General features: G+C 43.8%; 1 protein-coding gene across 1 annotated transcript in view; it reads left to right on the top strand.

Annotated features, from left to right (window-relative positions):
• Positions 1–15,869, top strand: part of LOC124796264 (FHF complex subunit HOOK interacting protein 2A-like) — a 208,342-nt gene that overhangs the window by 31,314 nt on the left and 161,159 nt on the right. The window contains 1 exon segment of the mRNA XM_047260375.1: positions 1,621–1,758. Within this exon segment, the coding sequence (XP_047116331.1) occupies positions 1,621–1,758 (138 nt within the window).

Genomic DNA, 15,869 nt, shown 5'->3' with positions numbered 1-15,869 from the left:
CAAATGTGATTATCATTGTTTTTTAACTCTGTGATATTTATGGTAGTGAACATAGGGGTATGTATGAACGGATTACAAGCTGATTAATGCAGAGGAAGTAATGGGAAAAATTGTAGGTGCTCAAAGTTAGCATGGATTTAGGGATATATTGACTGGCCTATACTTCCAAAACAATTTTGTCAACTACCATTCCATTTTTGATCAATATTTCAAAAACACAATGAAACTCTGACCATCCAGAAAGAAATACATTGATCTAAAGTTTTCTTGAGTGCTTTATTAAGCATCATAAATGAAGACAACCTAGTACGGTACATAAATCAAACAGTGTAATACATCATCAAAATTATAAATGCAACAAAAGGTACTAGGATGGAGTACCACACACATAGCTCCAAATTTAGTTTTTTATAATACCTTCAGCTTCATCCACCTTAAACTGTAACCCTCATTTCAAATCGTCTGGTGCAGTTATAACTAAAGTTACCTGGTCTTCACTTGTCGAGGCAATATCTGGCACTTATAAGCCCAACTAACTTCATTCCTTGTTTCTGGAGCTAGTTGATGTTATGTGTTGCACGTTAATCACTGCCTGAACCACACAAGCTTGCAATTTGACCAATATAGAGTGTCGTTTGTTTTTCTTAATTGCAGGCACATTAACAGTTACAAATGAGTCTTTGTCTATATAAGGATGGTTAATGTTCATATTGGTTAGTCCTCCATTGTCATTGGCTTCAACATTGTTTAGTAAATTGTGTATCCGTAATCCTGGGGTAACAACGACCAGTGGTTCAAAGTAACTCTGAAACAGAAATCATAGTATATTGACAGATATATATACGTGTGAACAATAAACTAATCAGTGGTCTGTTTTGAGAATTAATCAATATAGTTGAGAACACCTATGTCTTTTCAGTTAAATGATGTCAGTGTATTATGCACAACCAGATTTTAAGACACTTTTTCCTACACCATTATAAGTTGTGACAGGTTCATGAACTGTTGTGCTTGAAAACTGGCACAACATGGCACCATCTAGTATGTATTGATGAAACTTTGTCACCAGATTTTAAGACACTTTTTTGTACGCAGTTATAAATTGTGACTGGTTGACGAACTGTTGCGTGAGAAAATTGGCATGACATGGTGCCATCTAGTATGTATTGATGAAACTTTATCACCAAAGGTATATGCCAAACACTCAACTGATAGCCAGCTGTAAAACTTCAGATATGTGAGTGGTCAGAGTAACCATGGCAGTCAAAGTGTACCTAGTTTGTGGTAGTAAAAATTGAGTATAACCCTGCACAACAAAGGGTAATGGAGATACATGATTAAGTTTGTAACAAGCATCCAGAGAAAATAGGGTTTTCTTTAAATCCTTGCTGTTGGTTGCTGTGTTGTGCTCAATAGTAAACAGTGATTTTGTAGTGCTTTTATTCTTTTGTTGAGTAAATTTTCATTAACCCGCTAGTCAACAGTTGCATGCCATTGTCAGCAAAGATTTGTATTTCATAATTAAATTTATAAGTGAACAAACATTATACATGTAACATTTTCATATCTGATGAAAATTGTTTGGAAATATATTTCATTCCAGTCTCTTTTCTTTTACAGTTCTCCTCTTCAGGAACTTTGCTGGATGATTTCCTGTATCACTGGAGGATGATACTAAAGTTTTATGAAAGAAGAGATTTTCATAGAAATGCTGTGGAAATCACTAATGTTCCAGCTCATCTGGATCAGTTATTGGAGGTGCAGCTTGCAGCTATTACCCCATTCAAATAAAAATGTGTTTCTAACTTCTCGAATACTGTGGATGTACTGTCTCATAGCATGGTTATCTTACCTAGCATTTTGATTAGAATGGTCACATTCAAATACAGTTTTCGGATGAAGACATATAATTTCTTTAATTTGTGATTTTTTTTCAAATGGAGCACTTCTTATATTAGATTATGTTTCATGTTGATTTTTAATTGGAATAGAGGAGAGGGTGTAACTGACCAGTTCAGTCCATGCAGAAAATTTATGAATCCATTCATAGAACTTGAGTGGTTGTCAGAGGTAGAGATAGTGTTTTTTGTCACCAAATGCTGTCATTAGATTCAGAGAACTAGTATTTCACTCAAACGTATAAAACTACCTACTGTGAGCATATCATGCATAAGAATTGATTGCTGAAACAGATAAGGTTATGCATAAAAGGAAACACACAGACAGATTTCTCTTGCGTCAAATGCAAACAGGAAAAGGAGAATTTGATAGTAGTAGAATATACTCCACACCATTTTCTTTATGGTGGCTTGCAGGGTAAATGTGTTCTGGTTAAACTTTGAGTTGGTGACGGTATCAAGTGAGGGAAACACTATGATGTAAGTAACATAAAGATTCACAGAGAAAGGTGTAGAATTAAGAAAATGTAAGAGGGATTTGGAAGGGAAGAAGGCACGAAGCATGAAAAATTACATAATAGTGCAGTCCGCGAGAATATGTAATACAGAAAGGGCTTGTATGTGAGAAGTAGAAACTTGAAAAGAAAATGGTCAGCTTTTCATATGAAATGTTCTGGCTGGACTGAGACTCGAACTTTGGAACTATTCCTTTGGTGGGCAAGTGCTGTGCTGACTGAGCTATCCACCCTCAAATCTACTTTGGTCAGTACCTCTCTGCCTACCTTCCAAACTTCACGTAAGTTGTCCTGCATACCTTGGGGAACTAGCACTCTGGGAAGAGAGGGTATTTGCAGAGAAATCGCTTAGTCACAGCCTAGTGCACCGTTTCCAGATGTCTGCGAAAGGCAAAGATCCCAGGTTTGAGTTCCCATCCAACACACAGTGTTACTCTGCCAGGAAGTTTCACATCGGTATACACACCATACACTCTGCTACAGAGTGAAAACTTGTAGAAAGTTACTCTTCTTTTACTTCTGTCTCAACTTGACCAGTTTTGTCAGAATTCCCAGTATAGCCTCCCCGCTTTACTGTTGCTCATCAAGCCTACAGCTTTCTTGTTCAGTTATAAAATTCTTTATTCTAAGGTAGCATCTGTTTTCCTTTTAAATTTTCCATATTCCAGTTCACTGACATTTCATCCGCAACATTATCTGTATTCTTGGTGAACTGATTTAGGCTTGGGACTCACATTCAGGAAGGGTGGTGCACAAATCCCAGTCTGGACATAGTTTTCTGAGGTTTCCCATAATTACTTAAAGAGAACGCCAAGGACATTGTTTATAAGAGTATCTGACTGTTCTCCTTCGCCATCCTTTTCCAGTACTAACTAGGGCACAGCCACTAATGGTCTTGCTGTCAGCAGGACATTAGATACTTACCTTCCCTCTTTCCATCCGTTTGCTTGTCTTCCATGAATAGATAGCTTCTTTCCATCTATTATTTCCGTGTGAAAATGGAAAAGATTGTGAAAATTGCTGTATTGCTTTTTCAGGCTTCCAGAAAGCTTCCATGAATATATCATAAAAGAAATGCTTTAACCTTTCTGCTGTATTCCATCTACAATTTGGGATTTCATGTGTACAATCACAATAGTTACGTGTAATCAGTGTGGATTTGAATGGTTACCTCACATGAGTGCAATTTGGCAGGAAATGTACATTTGTGTGCAGTGTGCAAGAAACTATACTATTCAGATACTTGCTAAATTGAAAGTGTATGTAATGAGAAAAATTAAAGGTTGTGTATGTTTAGACACTTCACCTCCAATGAATCATGGACCTTGCCTTTGGTGGGGTGGCTTGTATGCCTCAGCGATATAGATAGCCATACTGTAGGTGCAACTGCAATGGAGGGATATCTTTTGAGAGGCTGGGTAAATGTGTAGTTCCTGAAGATGGACAGCAGCCTTTTCAGTAGTTGCAGGGTCAGCAATCTTGATGATTGACTGATCCAGCCTAGTGACATAAACCGAAATGGTTTTCTTCTCTGGAAGTTTTCTGAAACCCGGAGAACCACAAGGATTATCAGTTGAATTTTTTATTGCAGCCATTCATCTGACTATGCTTCAATTATCATTACAGTATATACATATCTGGAAACAACTTTCCTTCCTTTATTATGCTCTTTGCCCCCCAGGGGGTCCACAACTCTTTTGTGGATACGTGCGTGGCGAGCACGGGGCCCCGAGCCATTGCAGCCTTCTTTCTCTCCCGGGCTGCATTTCCTTTCCCTTCCCCTCCTTTCCCCTCCATACCCCTTTCCCCTCGCCCTCTCCTCTCCCTCTATTGGTGTCCTTGCTTATGTTGGCCCCCGCTATCCTCCTGGTTCTGTTGGTTTTACACTCCAGCTTTGTTGCGTAATCATCTCCTCCTTTTGGCATTCCTTGGTCCCCCTCTGGGGTTTGACCTCCATTCCAAAATTTCTCTTCCGTAGTGTGAGCCATTTGGGGAAGAGCACCTTACCTAGTGTCTCCGACGTGTGCCCTCCTAGTACATTCCACCTTTTCTTTTACGTCGTTGTCTGATGCTAGGGTGCATAGCCAGCACGGTAGCCAGCCCGTGTGGTGGGGTCGCTATGTACCCTTTTGGTTGAGCCCCCTGAACACACAGGGATCACACTTCTGATACCTGAGCTGTGACCTCCTCATGCATGCCTTGGAGTGGTTGCTCGTCATCCTGGAGCATCGGAACTCCCGGCAATGGCCGCCGTGCCAGACGGCCCTTGCTGTGGCTGGGTGGCGCCCGTGAGGAGAGCCCCTGATCGGAGTGGGTGGTATCAGGGCGGACGCTATGCAGATGAAACGCATACGGGTCCAAAACTCTGGCCGCTCTTCTGCGGCCGTCTCTCTGCGTGGTACTGATTCCTCAAGTGCTGCTTCTCTTGCCCCTTCGGCCTTCCCTTCTGTGGCTACCCCCTGGGAGGAGGGTCAGGCCCGTCGTCTAGGGGCAAAACCTTTCCCCCGTTATCTAGTTTGCACCAGGACTGATGGAGATACTTTCACCAGTGTCAAACCTTTATTCTTTGTGGAACACATTGAAGACAAGTTCGGCGAAGTGGACTCCCTGAGCAAGATGCGGTCGGGTTCGTTGCTGATAAAAACTGCTTCGGCTGCCCAATCTGCGGCCCTTTGTGCCTGTACCCATCTTGGCACAATTCCCATGCCCATTACCCCTCTCCAGTCTCTAAATATGGTACAAGGTGTGATTTTTCACAGGGACCTCATCCTTCAAACTGATGAGGAACTTCGGGACAATCTCGGACGGCGGGGTGTTCACTTTGTTCGGCGTGTTCAGAAGGGTCCTAAAGATAATCGTATTGATACTGGTGCCTTTATCCTGGCCTTTGAAGGGGATACCCTTCCTGAGAAAGTTAAGATTATGGTCTATCGCTGTGATGTGAAGCCGTACATCCCACCTCCTATGCGGTGTTTTAAGTGCTTGCGTTTTGGCCACATGTCTTCTCGCTGTTCCCAGGACCCTCTCTGTGGTGACTGTGGACGTCCACTCCATGAGGGGAGTCCCTGTGTTCCCCCTCCTGTATGTGTAAATTGTCATGGTAGTCATTCTCCACGTTCAGCAGATTGCCCAGTCTATAAGAAAGAAAAAAAGATACAGGAGTATAAGTCCCTTGATCGTTTAAGCTACACAGAGGCCCGTAAGAAATATGCACGATTGCACCCTGTGTCCATGACATCTAGTTACGCCTTGGTTACATCTTCATCCCTTCCTCCCCCTTCCTTACCCCCATCCCGGACCCCTCTCCTTCCCCCCTCCCCTGCGGCTCCCACACCTTCTCCTCTGGGCGCTGCTCCCCCTCCCCAGCCGGAGAAGTGTCCCACTCCTTCGGCGTCTGCCGGTCAAGGGCGCCTCTCCCGGGATGCCCCTTCCCGGCACCTTCCAGGTCAAAGGTCTGCTGCAGCGCGGCGACCGCGAGAGCCGCGGTCTATCGGCCCCCAGGTCGCCCGGTCTCTTTCTGTTCCTGATCTTACTGCAGCTGGCTCCATTATGCCACACAGCCCTCCTCGATCTCAGCCTGAAAAGAAGAAGAAACATAAGTCCCGGGACAAAGAGCCTCTGGTGTCACCGGAGGTCCCTTCCCCGACTTCACAACCGGATTCTGACCTGTCGTTTATGGATGTCGCCCCCTCCTTGTCGGTGACGGGTGGGGACCCGGCGGTATGACTGGATTTAGCGTGTTCAGCCCTCATTTAAACCATCGTTCTGTGGTTCTCCAATGGAATTGTAATGGCTACTATCGTCACCTTCCGGAATTGAAATCCCTTCTTTCGTCCTACTCAGCAGCTTGTGTGGTTCTCCAAGAATCTCATTTTACTGATGCTCACTCACCGACCCTCCGTGGGTTCCGTGTTTTCTGTCGAAATCGGGTCGGACCCTTGCGGGCTTCTGGTGGCGTTTGTACGTTGGTCCGTACAGACATTGCTAGCACGTGGATTCCTCTCCAAACTACATTGGAAGCGGTTGCTGTTAGGGTCCACTTAGACTCTGCAGTCACAGTATGCAATCTTTATCTCCCTCCTGATAGGACTCTTACACCTGCTGCCTTAACCACCCTTCTTCAGCAACTTCCTCCTCCCTTCCTCCTCCTTGGGGATTTTAATGCTCATCATCCTTTGTGGGGCAGTGCCTTTCCATCTAGACGAGGTCTTCTCATAGACCAATTTATTGCAGACCACGACCTGTGCCTTCTTAATGATGGCTCCCCTACGCATTTCAGTGCTGGTCATGGTACCTTTTCTGCCATTGATCTTTCTCTTTCTTCTCCCTCTCTCCTCCCTTCATTACACTGGTCGCCACACGACGACCTTTGTGACAGTGACCATTTCCCGTTGATTATCACGCTCCCTTCCCGCTCCCCGATGGACAGGTTACCTCGTTGGTCTTTCCACCGCGCCGATTGGCCTCTATACACTGCAGAGGTCGAGTTTTCTCCCTCTTTGTCAGGTTGTATTGATGACGTCCTACGTGACGTGTCTGACGCGATTGTTCGCGCTGCTAACCTTGCTGTCCCGCGCTCATCTGGACAATTTCGTCGTCGGCAAGTCCCGTGGTGGAGTACGGCCATTGCCATTGCCATCCGTGATCGCCGTCGAGCTTTGCAACACTTTAAGAGGCACCCATCTGTAGCCAGCCTTTCTACCTTTAAGCGCCTTCGCGCTAAAGCCCGTTATTTAATCAAACAGAGCAAGCGGATATGTTGGGAACGATTCGTTTCTTCCCTTGGTTCCACTGTCCCTCTGTCACGGGTATGGGCTACACTTCGCTCTCTCCAAGGTTGTCATCGGCAGTCCACCCTCCCAGGCCTTCACCTCCCAGATGGCATTTGTACGGACCCATTAGTTCTCGCAGAACATCTTGCGACCCATTTTGCAGTGGCATCAGCGTCGGCCTCCTATCCAGCTGCTTTCCTTCATCAAAAACAGCAGGCTGAAGCTGTCACCTTATGTTTCACCACTTGTGAGTCAGAATCTTACAACGAACCTTTCACTGAATGGGAATTTCTTTCTGCTCTATCTTCTTCTCATGATACGGCCCCTGGCCCAAATTCCATTCATAACCAGCTGCTTCAACATCTCAGTGCTCCACAACGGCACCATCTTCTTCGGGTGTTTAACCGTATCTGGCTCCAGGGTGACTTCCCTTCTCAGTGGAGGGATATCATTGTGGTTCCTGTCCTTAAGCCTGGTCAGAACCCCCTATCTGTTGACAGCTATCGGCCAATTAGTTTGACCAATGTTGGTTGTAAGTTACTTGAACGGCTGGTAGCCCGTCGGCTCACTTGGGTCCTCGAATCTCGGGATCTATTGTCCCCTTACCAGTGTGGCTTTCGAGAGGGACGATCTCCAATCGATCATTTACTTCGCTTGGAATCCGCAGTTCGGCAGGCTTTTTCCCAGCGCCGCCATTTGGTTGCAGTGTTTTTTGACCTTCGCAAGGCCTATGACACGGCCTGGCGCCATCACATCTTACTAACCCTTCATCAGTGGGGTCTTCGGGGCCCACTCCCGATTTTTATCCGCCAGTTCCTGATCCATCGGTCATTCAGAGTTCGAGTTGGTACTGCTTTTAGTTCTCCACGGACCCAGGAGACGGGCATCCCACAGGGTTCTGTCTTGAGTGTCCTTCTTTTCCTCATTGCTATCGATGGACTTGTGGCCTCTGTCGGTCCCTTGGTCGCCCCTGCCCTGTATGTGGATGATTTCTGCATTTGGGTTAGTTCCTCCTTGATGCCATCTGCAGAATGGCAGCTCCAGGTGGCTATACAGCGTGCCTCTGCAAGGACCCTCTCACACGGGTTTCAATTCTCTCCTTTAAAATCGCAGGTGGTCCACTTCTGTCGCCGTACTACGGTCCACCCTGATCCAGAGCTCTATCTCGCTGCACAAAGATTGCCTGTGGTTCCACAGTTTCGTTTCCTAGGTCTTCTTTTCGACAACAAGCTCACTTGGCTGCCCCATATCAGACTCCTGAAGGTAGGATGTTTCCGTAAACTCAATGTCCTTCGCTTCCTTGCCCACTCCTCTTGGGGTGCGGACCGTTCCCTCCTCCTCCGTCTTTATCGTGCTCTAGTTCTGTCACGTTTGGACTATGGTTGTCAAGTTTATGGTTCAGCTGCACCTTCCACGCTGCACGTGCTGGATCCAGTCCACCATCGTGGTATCCGTTTGGCCACCGGTGCCTTCCCTACTAGCCCTGTTGATAGTCTCCTGGTTGAAGCTGGGATCCCCCCCCTTTCTGTTCGGCGGTCCCAGCTTCTGGTGTCTTATGCCCTTACTATCCGTTCTTCTCCCGCTCATCCTTCCTATTCTATCCTATTCCCAGACCATGGACGTCGCCCGCCTGACTCCCGCCCTTGGGCGGGTTTACCGGTTGGGCTGCGCCTTGCGTCTCTTAACCGTGATTTTCGGCTTCCTTCTTTGTCCTGTCTTCCTCGCTCCCTCCCCTCCACCCCTCCTTGGTTAGTTCCTCGGCCTCGAATTCGGATGGATCTCCGCCGCGGTCCGAAAGATTCCATCCCCCCGGTGGTGTTCCGTTCCTTTTTCCGCCAAATTTTATGGGAGTTTCGGGATGCTGTTGTTTTTTACACTTATGGCTCTAAATCTGCTGATCATGTTGGGTATGCCTTCACGTCCTTTGTTGGAACGGAAAATCATCTACTGCCACCCTCATGTGGGGTGTTTACTGCGGAATTGATGGCAATTTCCCGGGCCCTTACCTTTATTAAACAATCCCAACACAACCGCGTTTTGTTATGTACGGACTCGATGAGTGGCCTTCTTGCTATTGACCGGTGTTTTTCGCGCCATCCCTTGGTCTCTGCCATCCATGACCATCTCGCTGATCTTCACCGTGCTGCTTGTTCCATTAACTTCCTATGGGTCCCGGGCCATGTGGGTATCCCGGGTAATGAGCTTGCTGATCATTTGGCTGGGGGAGCAGTTACTTACCCCCCCGTTTTCTGTAACCCCTCCTGCAGTGGATTTACGGCTTCACATCAAATCCCACTTTGCACAGTCATGGGCCAATTCTTGGGAGGCTACTCCACTGTCTAATAAACTTCGTGCCATTAAGGTGAATCCAGGCCCATGGCGTTCTTCCTTTCGCCTCTCCCGCAAGGACTCGACCACACTGTGTCGTCTCCGCATTGGCCATACCAGGCTGACCCATGGTTTCGTTTTGCGTGATGAGCCACCCCCGCTATGTGGTTGTGGAGCCTTCCAGTCAGTGGCCCATATTTTGGTTGAATGCCCCCTTCTTTTGGCTCTGCGTGCTAAGTACAGACTCCCCCACACTTTACCTTTGATGTTGGCTGACGATTCCCGGATGGTCTCTCTGGTTCTAGGTTTCCTCCGGGAGAGTGGTTTTTATTCTCAGTTTTAAAGTTTTTAATCTCCCTCTGGAGTTGGGGCAGGGCGGTGAGTATTTGGGTGTCTCCCACTGTAGGCAGTGTTCAGAGATTCCCGATTCACCTCCCTGACCGGAATCCTCTTTTCTTTCCCTTTTACTCTGTTTTCACCCCTTCTTTTTAAGGCTTGGTTAGTTTTTCTATTCCCATACGTACTTTCTGCATTATAGCAGTTGTACCTTTTAAGTCACAGGTGGTCTTGCCTATGCTGCTTCAGCGTAGTGTTGGGTTCGTTCTCTTGCCAACTTCCCTCATTTGTTTTTACTAATGACAACGTGACTGCCCTTTTATGTTTCCCCTTTTTCCGTTTTATTGTTCTGACTTTTCTGAGATGTCCCGTTAGCAGAATGGAGTCTATTTGAAACAAGGGACTGATGACCTTGCTGTTTGGTCCCTTTAACCTCAAACAACCAACCAACCAACCATTATGCTCTTTGTTTAATATGTAAGAGTTCAGCACCATTCTTGACATTATGTTAAAAACTACCTTCTTCCAGTAACGAAGAGTTCGCCTCTCATCCAAATATGCATACAGCATCACGTCTGATGTGTCTATTCCACCCATATACTGGTTGTACTGGTGTATTATTTCTGGCATTTTTACTGTTTTATTTTTATTTTGGACTTCAATGTCACCAGAACCAACTTTACGTGACAATAAGAGAACGGGAGTACTCTGGGATTTTTTCTCTCGGTACGCACATGCTAGTACCGGACATGACTTACAATACATCTTTTTCCCAATTCCAAGTTTCTCTCTAAATTGCTCTGGCAAATATTTTCTGTTTTTCCTTACAGTGCCAGTAATGTATGTACCTAATTTATAAAGACTTTTTACAAGTGGTACTGACATGAAATAGTTGTCCACAAAGATATGACATCCCTTGTTCAAATAATTGCCCAAACACAGCAACTTCTGGACAACACAATAACCTAAGCCATGTCTTGCAATCTCAGCCTGATCTTCTTGGCTTTTGGCACCTTCGTAAGTATAAAACCCTAGACAATAGTGCATTATAGAGTCATACAGCATCGAGAATTTGATTCCCCATCAGTGGTGGTGTTTGTTTGGCAAATACTGTAATAGGGAAGTGTGACATTTAGTGCCAACTAGACTCTCATCAATACTAAGTTGTTCATGAGGTGTGTAATGATGTCTAAATACAGGGTGATTCAAAAAGAATACCACAACTTTAAAAATGTGTATTTAATGAAAGAAACATAATATAACCTTCTGTTATACATCATTACAAAGAGTATTTAAAAAGGTTTTTTTTCACTCAAAAACAAGTTCAGAGATGTTCAATATGGCCCCCTCCAGACACACGAGCAATATCAACCCGATACTCCAACTCGTTCCACACTCTCTGTAGCATATCAGGCGTAACAGTTTGGATAGCTGCTGTTATTTCTCGTTTCAAATCATCAATGGTGGCTGGGAGAGGTGGCCGAAACACTACATCCTTAACATACCCCCATAAGAAAAAATCGCAGGGGGTAAGATCAGGGCTTCTTGGAGGCCAGTGATGAAGTGGTCTGTCACGGGCTGCCTGGCGGCCGATCCATCGCCTCGGGTAGTTGACGTTCAGGTAGTTACGGACAGATAAGTGCCAATATGGTGGCGCTCCATCCTGCTGAAATATGAATTGTTGTGCTTCTTGTTCGAGCTGAGGGAACAGACAATTCTCTAACATCTCCAGATACTGTAGTCCAGTTACAGTAGCACCTTGGAAGAAAAAGGGACCAAAAACTTTATTGGCTGAAATGGCACAGAAGACGTTCACCTTAGGCGAGTCACGTTCATACTGAGTTGTTTCCCACGGATTCTCAGTGCCCCATATACAGACATTGTGACGGTTGACTTTCCCATTGGTGTGGAAAGTTGCTTCATCTGCTTCATCACTAAACACAATCTTTGAAACAAAAGATTCATCTGTTTCCATTTGAGCAAGGATAAAATCACAGAAATCGATTCTTTTAATCTTATCAGCTGCAGACAGTGCTTGAACCAATTTCAGACGATAAGGTTTCATAACTAACCTTTTTCGTAGGACTCTCCATACAGTTGATTGTGGAATTTGCAGCTCTCTGCTAGCTCTGCGAGTCGATTTTCCTGGGCTGCGAACAAATGCTTGCAGGATGCGTGCTACATTTTCATCACTCGTTCTCGGCCGTCCAGAACTTTTCCCTTTGCACAAACACCCATTCTCTGTAAACTGTTTATACCAAAGTTTAATACACCACCTATCAGGAGGTTTAACACCATACTTCGTTCGAAATGCACGCTGAACAACTGTCGTCGATTCACTTCTGCCGTACTCAATAACACAAAAAGCTTTCTGTTGAGCGGTCGCCATCTTAGCATCAACTGACGCTGACGCCTAGTCATCAGCGCCTCAAGCGAACAAATGTACAACTAAATGAAACTTTATAGCTCCCTTAATTCGCCGACAGATAGTGCTTAGCTCTGCCTTTTGTCGTTGCAGAGTTTTAAATTCCTAAAGTTGTGGTATTCTTTTTGAATCACCCTGTATATTATTGGCATGATCTACCAATGGCTGGTACCTGATACATGGGTCATAATCAGGATGGCCTGGTGCTGGACATTTCTCACTATCCACAAGATGAAAGAATTTCATAAGATGCCTAAATTGGTGGGCAGAAAACATTTTACCAAACAATGGAAATGTCTGTGACGTTTTGTGCTCCAGGATGAGAGCATTGTGGGCCTTTTATTGAGTCCCATATTTAGTAAGCATGCAATAAAACCTCTTACCTCGGTACTTGTCACATTCTTCTATTTCTTATATGGTTTGGACAATGTAGCATGTGTAGTTATGAACTGTTTAGCTGAGCGATTTGTATCAGTTACAATAAGCTGCAGCAACGTTGTAGTGAAGAATAGATTGAAATATTCTATCACAGGAGATTCTGCTGGTGGCATATGTTTTGGTCCTTGCAGCCCTTGAAATGGATGTGGTAATGGCTTTAGTGTTTCAGGTGCAGTTACTTCAGTGTATTGTACATCTTCCATTTCATCTTCACTTTCATTCACAATATCATCAAGTACATCACTGTCACTTTCTGAACTGTTGCTACTTTCGCTAAAGTACTCTGTATCACTAGTACATTCTAAAAGCTCACAAATTTCTTCGTCGGTAAGTTCTCTGCTGTGGCCTGGTGTAGGTCGCATTTTTCACAAAAAGCGGAGAAAATAAACAAACTGTAAACTCTTGAAATGAAGAAAAACACACAGAAACAATGATAAATAACAGTACTGCGCAAAAACAAGAACGTAGAATGCAATAACAGAATGTAAACATGTACTGTGAAACACGACATCAATAAACAAACGATGCAAAAGTGGAATAATCGAACGCTAATATTTCACAGAAAAGATGCTCAATTGTTGATAGCTATCGTCCTACATGTAGCTCGAAGCAAAGAGCATCTGTAATCAGCACGCCAACACCATCTAACGATTCTGTAAGCTAAACAAGACGAACAAGAGTACTGATGAATTGGCACCCTGACAGTATTAGCATCAGTAGGGGGTGATGATAGATCGTTTTACCTTGACATTCAAAGGGTTAAAACAGAAATGGATAGGTTAAAGTGAAATACAGTGGTAATTAGTGAAGTTCAGTGGGAATAGGTACAGGGCTTGTGGTCAGGTGAATACAGAGTTATCAACACAAAATCACACAGGAGTAAGTTCTGGAGTAGGTTTAATAATGAATAAGAAAATTAGGAAGGCAGATAAGCTGCTATGAACAGCATAGTGACTGCATTATCGTAGCCAAGATGGACATGGAGCCCACACCCACCACAACATACAAGTGTATATGTCAACTAGCTCTGCTAATGATGAAGAGATTGAAGAAATTTATGGTGAGATAAAAGGAATTATTCAGATAATGTAGGGGGATGAAAATTTAGTTGTGATGATCGACTGGAATTCAATAACTGGAAAAGGAAGAGAAGGAAAAGTAGTAGGTGAATGTGGACTGGGGGTGGGGGAAGGAGTGAAAGAGGAAGCCACCTGGTGGTATTTTTCATAGAGCATAATTTAATCATTGCTAAAAGTTTTAAGAATTATGAAAGAGGGCTGTGTACGTGGGAGAGACCCGGAGACACTGGAAGGTCTCATGATCTGGAGAGATTTTGGAACCAGATTTAAATTGCAAGGCATTTTCAGGGGCTCACGTGGACTCTGGCCACAATTTATTGATTATGTACTGTAGATTAAAACTGAGAAAACAGTAAAAATGTAGGAAATTAAGGATTTGGGACCTGGATAAGTTTGAAGAATCTGAGTTGTTGAGCGTTTGAGGGAGCATTAGCAATGGTTGACTGGAACGGTGGAAAGGAATGCAGTAGGAGATGAATGGGTAGCTTTAAGAGATGATATAATTAAGGCAGCAGAGGATCAAATAGGTAAAAAGAAAAGATATAGTAGATATCTTTGAATAACAAAGGAGATAGTGAATGTAATTGATGAAAGGAGAAAATATAAAATGCAGTAAATGAAGCAGGCAAAAGGAAATACAAACATCTAAAAAATGATATTGACAGGAAGTGCAAAATGGCTAAGCAGAAATGACTAGAGGATTTAGAAGCATGTTTCACTAGAGAAAAGATAGGTATCGCCCACAGGAAAATTAAAGAGGCCTTTGGAGAAGAGAGAAGCAGCTGTATGAATATCAAGAGCTCAGATGGACAACCCGTCCTGCGCAAAGAAGGGAAAGCTGGAAGGGGAAGGAGCATAGTAGAGGATCTGTACAAAGGAGATACTTAAAGGCACTATTGTAGAAATTGAGAGAATGTAAATAAAGATGAGATGAGAGAACTGCGAGAAAAATTTTTACAGGGCACTGAAATACCTTAGTTGAAACAATGCCCCAGGAGCAGACAACATTTCGTCAGAACTATTGGACTACTGATAGCCTTGGGAGAGCAAACCATGACAAAACTCTTCCATCTACTGTGCAAGATGTACGAGACAGGCAAAATACCTCCAGACTTACAGAAGAATGTAATAAAAGTTGCTGACAGGTGTGAAAATTACCGAACTACCAATTTAATAAGTCGTGGTTGAAAATTGCTAACCTGAATGCTTTACAAAAGAATTGAAAAACTGGTAGAAGCTGACCTCGTGGAAGGTAAGTTTGGATTCGAGGGAAGTATAGGAACACACAAGGCAGTATTGACCCTATGACTTATCTTAGAAGATAGGTTAAGGAAAGGCTAACCTGTGTTTGCAGCATTTGTAGACTTAGAGAAAGTTTTTGACGACCTTGACTGCAACACACTCTTTGAACTTGTGAACATCGGAGGTGTAAAATAAAGGGAGTGAAAAGCTATTTACAACCAATCAGCCGTTTTAAGAGTCAAGGGGCGTGAAAGAGAAGCAGTCATTGAGAAGGGAGGGAGGCAGGGTTTGTAACCTATCTCTGATGTTATTCAATATGTATGTTGAGCAAGCAGTAAAAGTAACCAAAGAAAAATGTGGAATAGAAATTAAAGTCCAGGGAGAAGAAATTTAAACTTTGAGGTTTGCCAATGACATTGTAATTCTGTCAGAGACAGCAAAAGATTTTGAAGAGCAGTTGAACAGAATGGGCATTGTCTGGAAAGGAGGACATAAGATGAAAATGATCAAAAGCAAAACAAGGATAATGGAATGTAGGTGAATTAAATCAGGTGCTCCTGAGAGAATTAGATTAGAAAATGAGACACTTAATACTACAGATGAGTTTTGCTATTTGGAAAGCAAAATAACTGATGATGGTCATAATAGGGAGGATATAAGATATAAACTGGAAATGGCAAGAAAAGCATTTTTGAAGAAGATAAAATTGTTGTTATCAAATACAGAGTTAAATCTTAGAAAATCTTTGCTGAAGGTATTTGTCTGGAGTATAGGCATGTACAGAAGTGAAACATTGGATGATAAACAGTTTAGACAAGCTTTTGAAACGTGGTGCT

This window comes from Schistocerca piceifrons, chromosome 4 (assembly GCF_021461385.2).
Source record: "Schistocerca piceifrons isolate TAMUIC-IGC-003096 chromosome 4, iqSchPice1.1, whole genome shotgun sequence".
In the NCBI taxonomy this organism is placed as follows: domain Eukaryota; kingdom Metazoa; phylum Arthropoda; class Insecta; order Orthoptera; family Acrididae; genus Schistocerca; species Schistocerca piceifrons.
The sequence above is the reverse complement of the archived record's forward strand: the minus strand, read 5'-3'. Positions and strand labels throughout refer to the sequence as shown.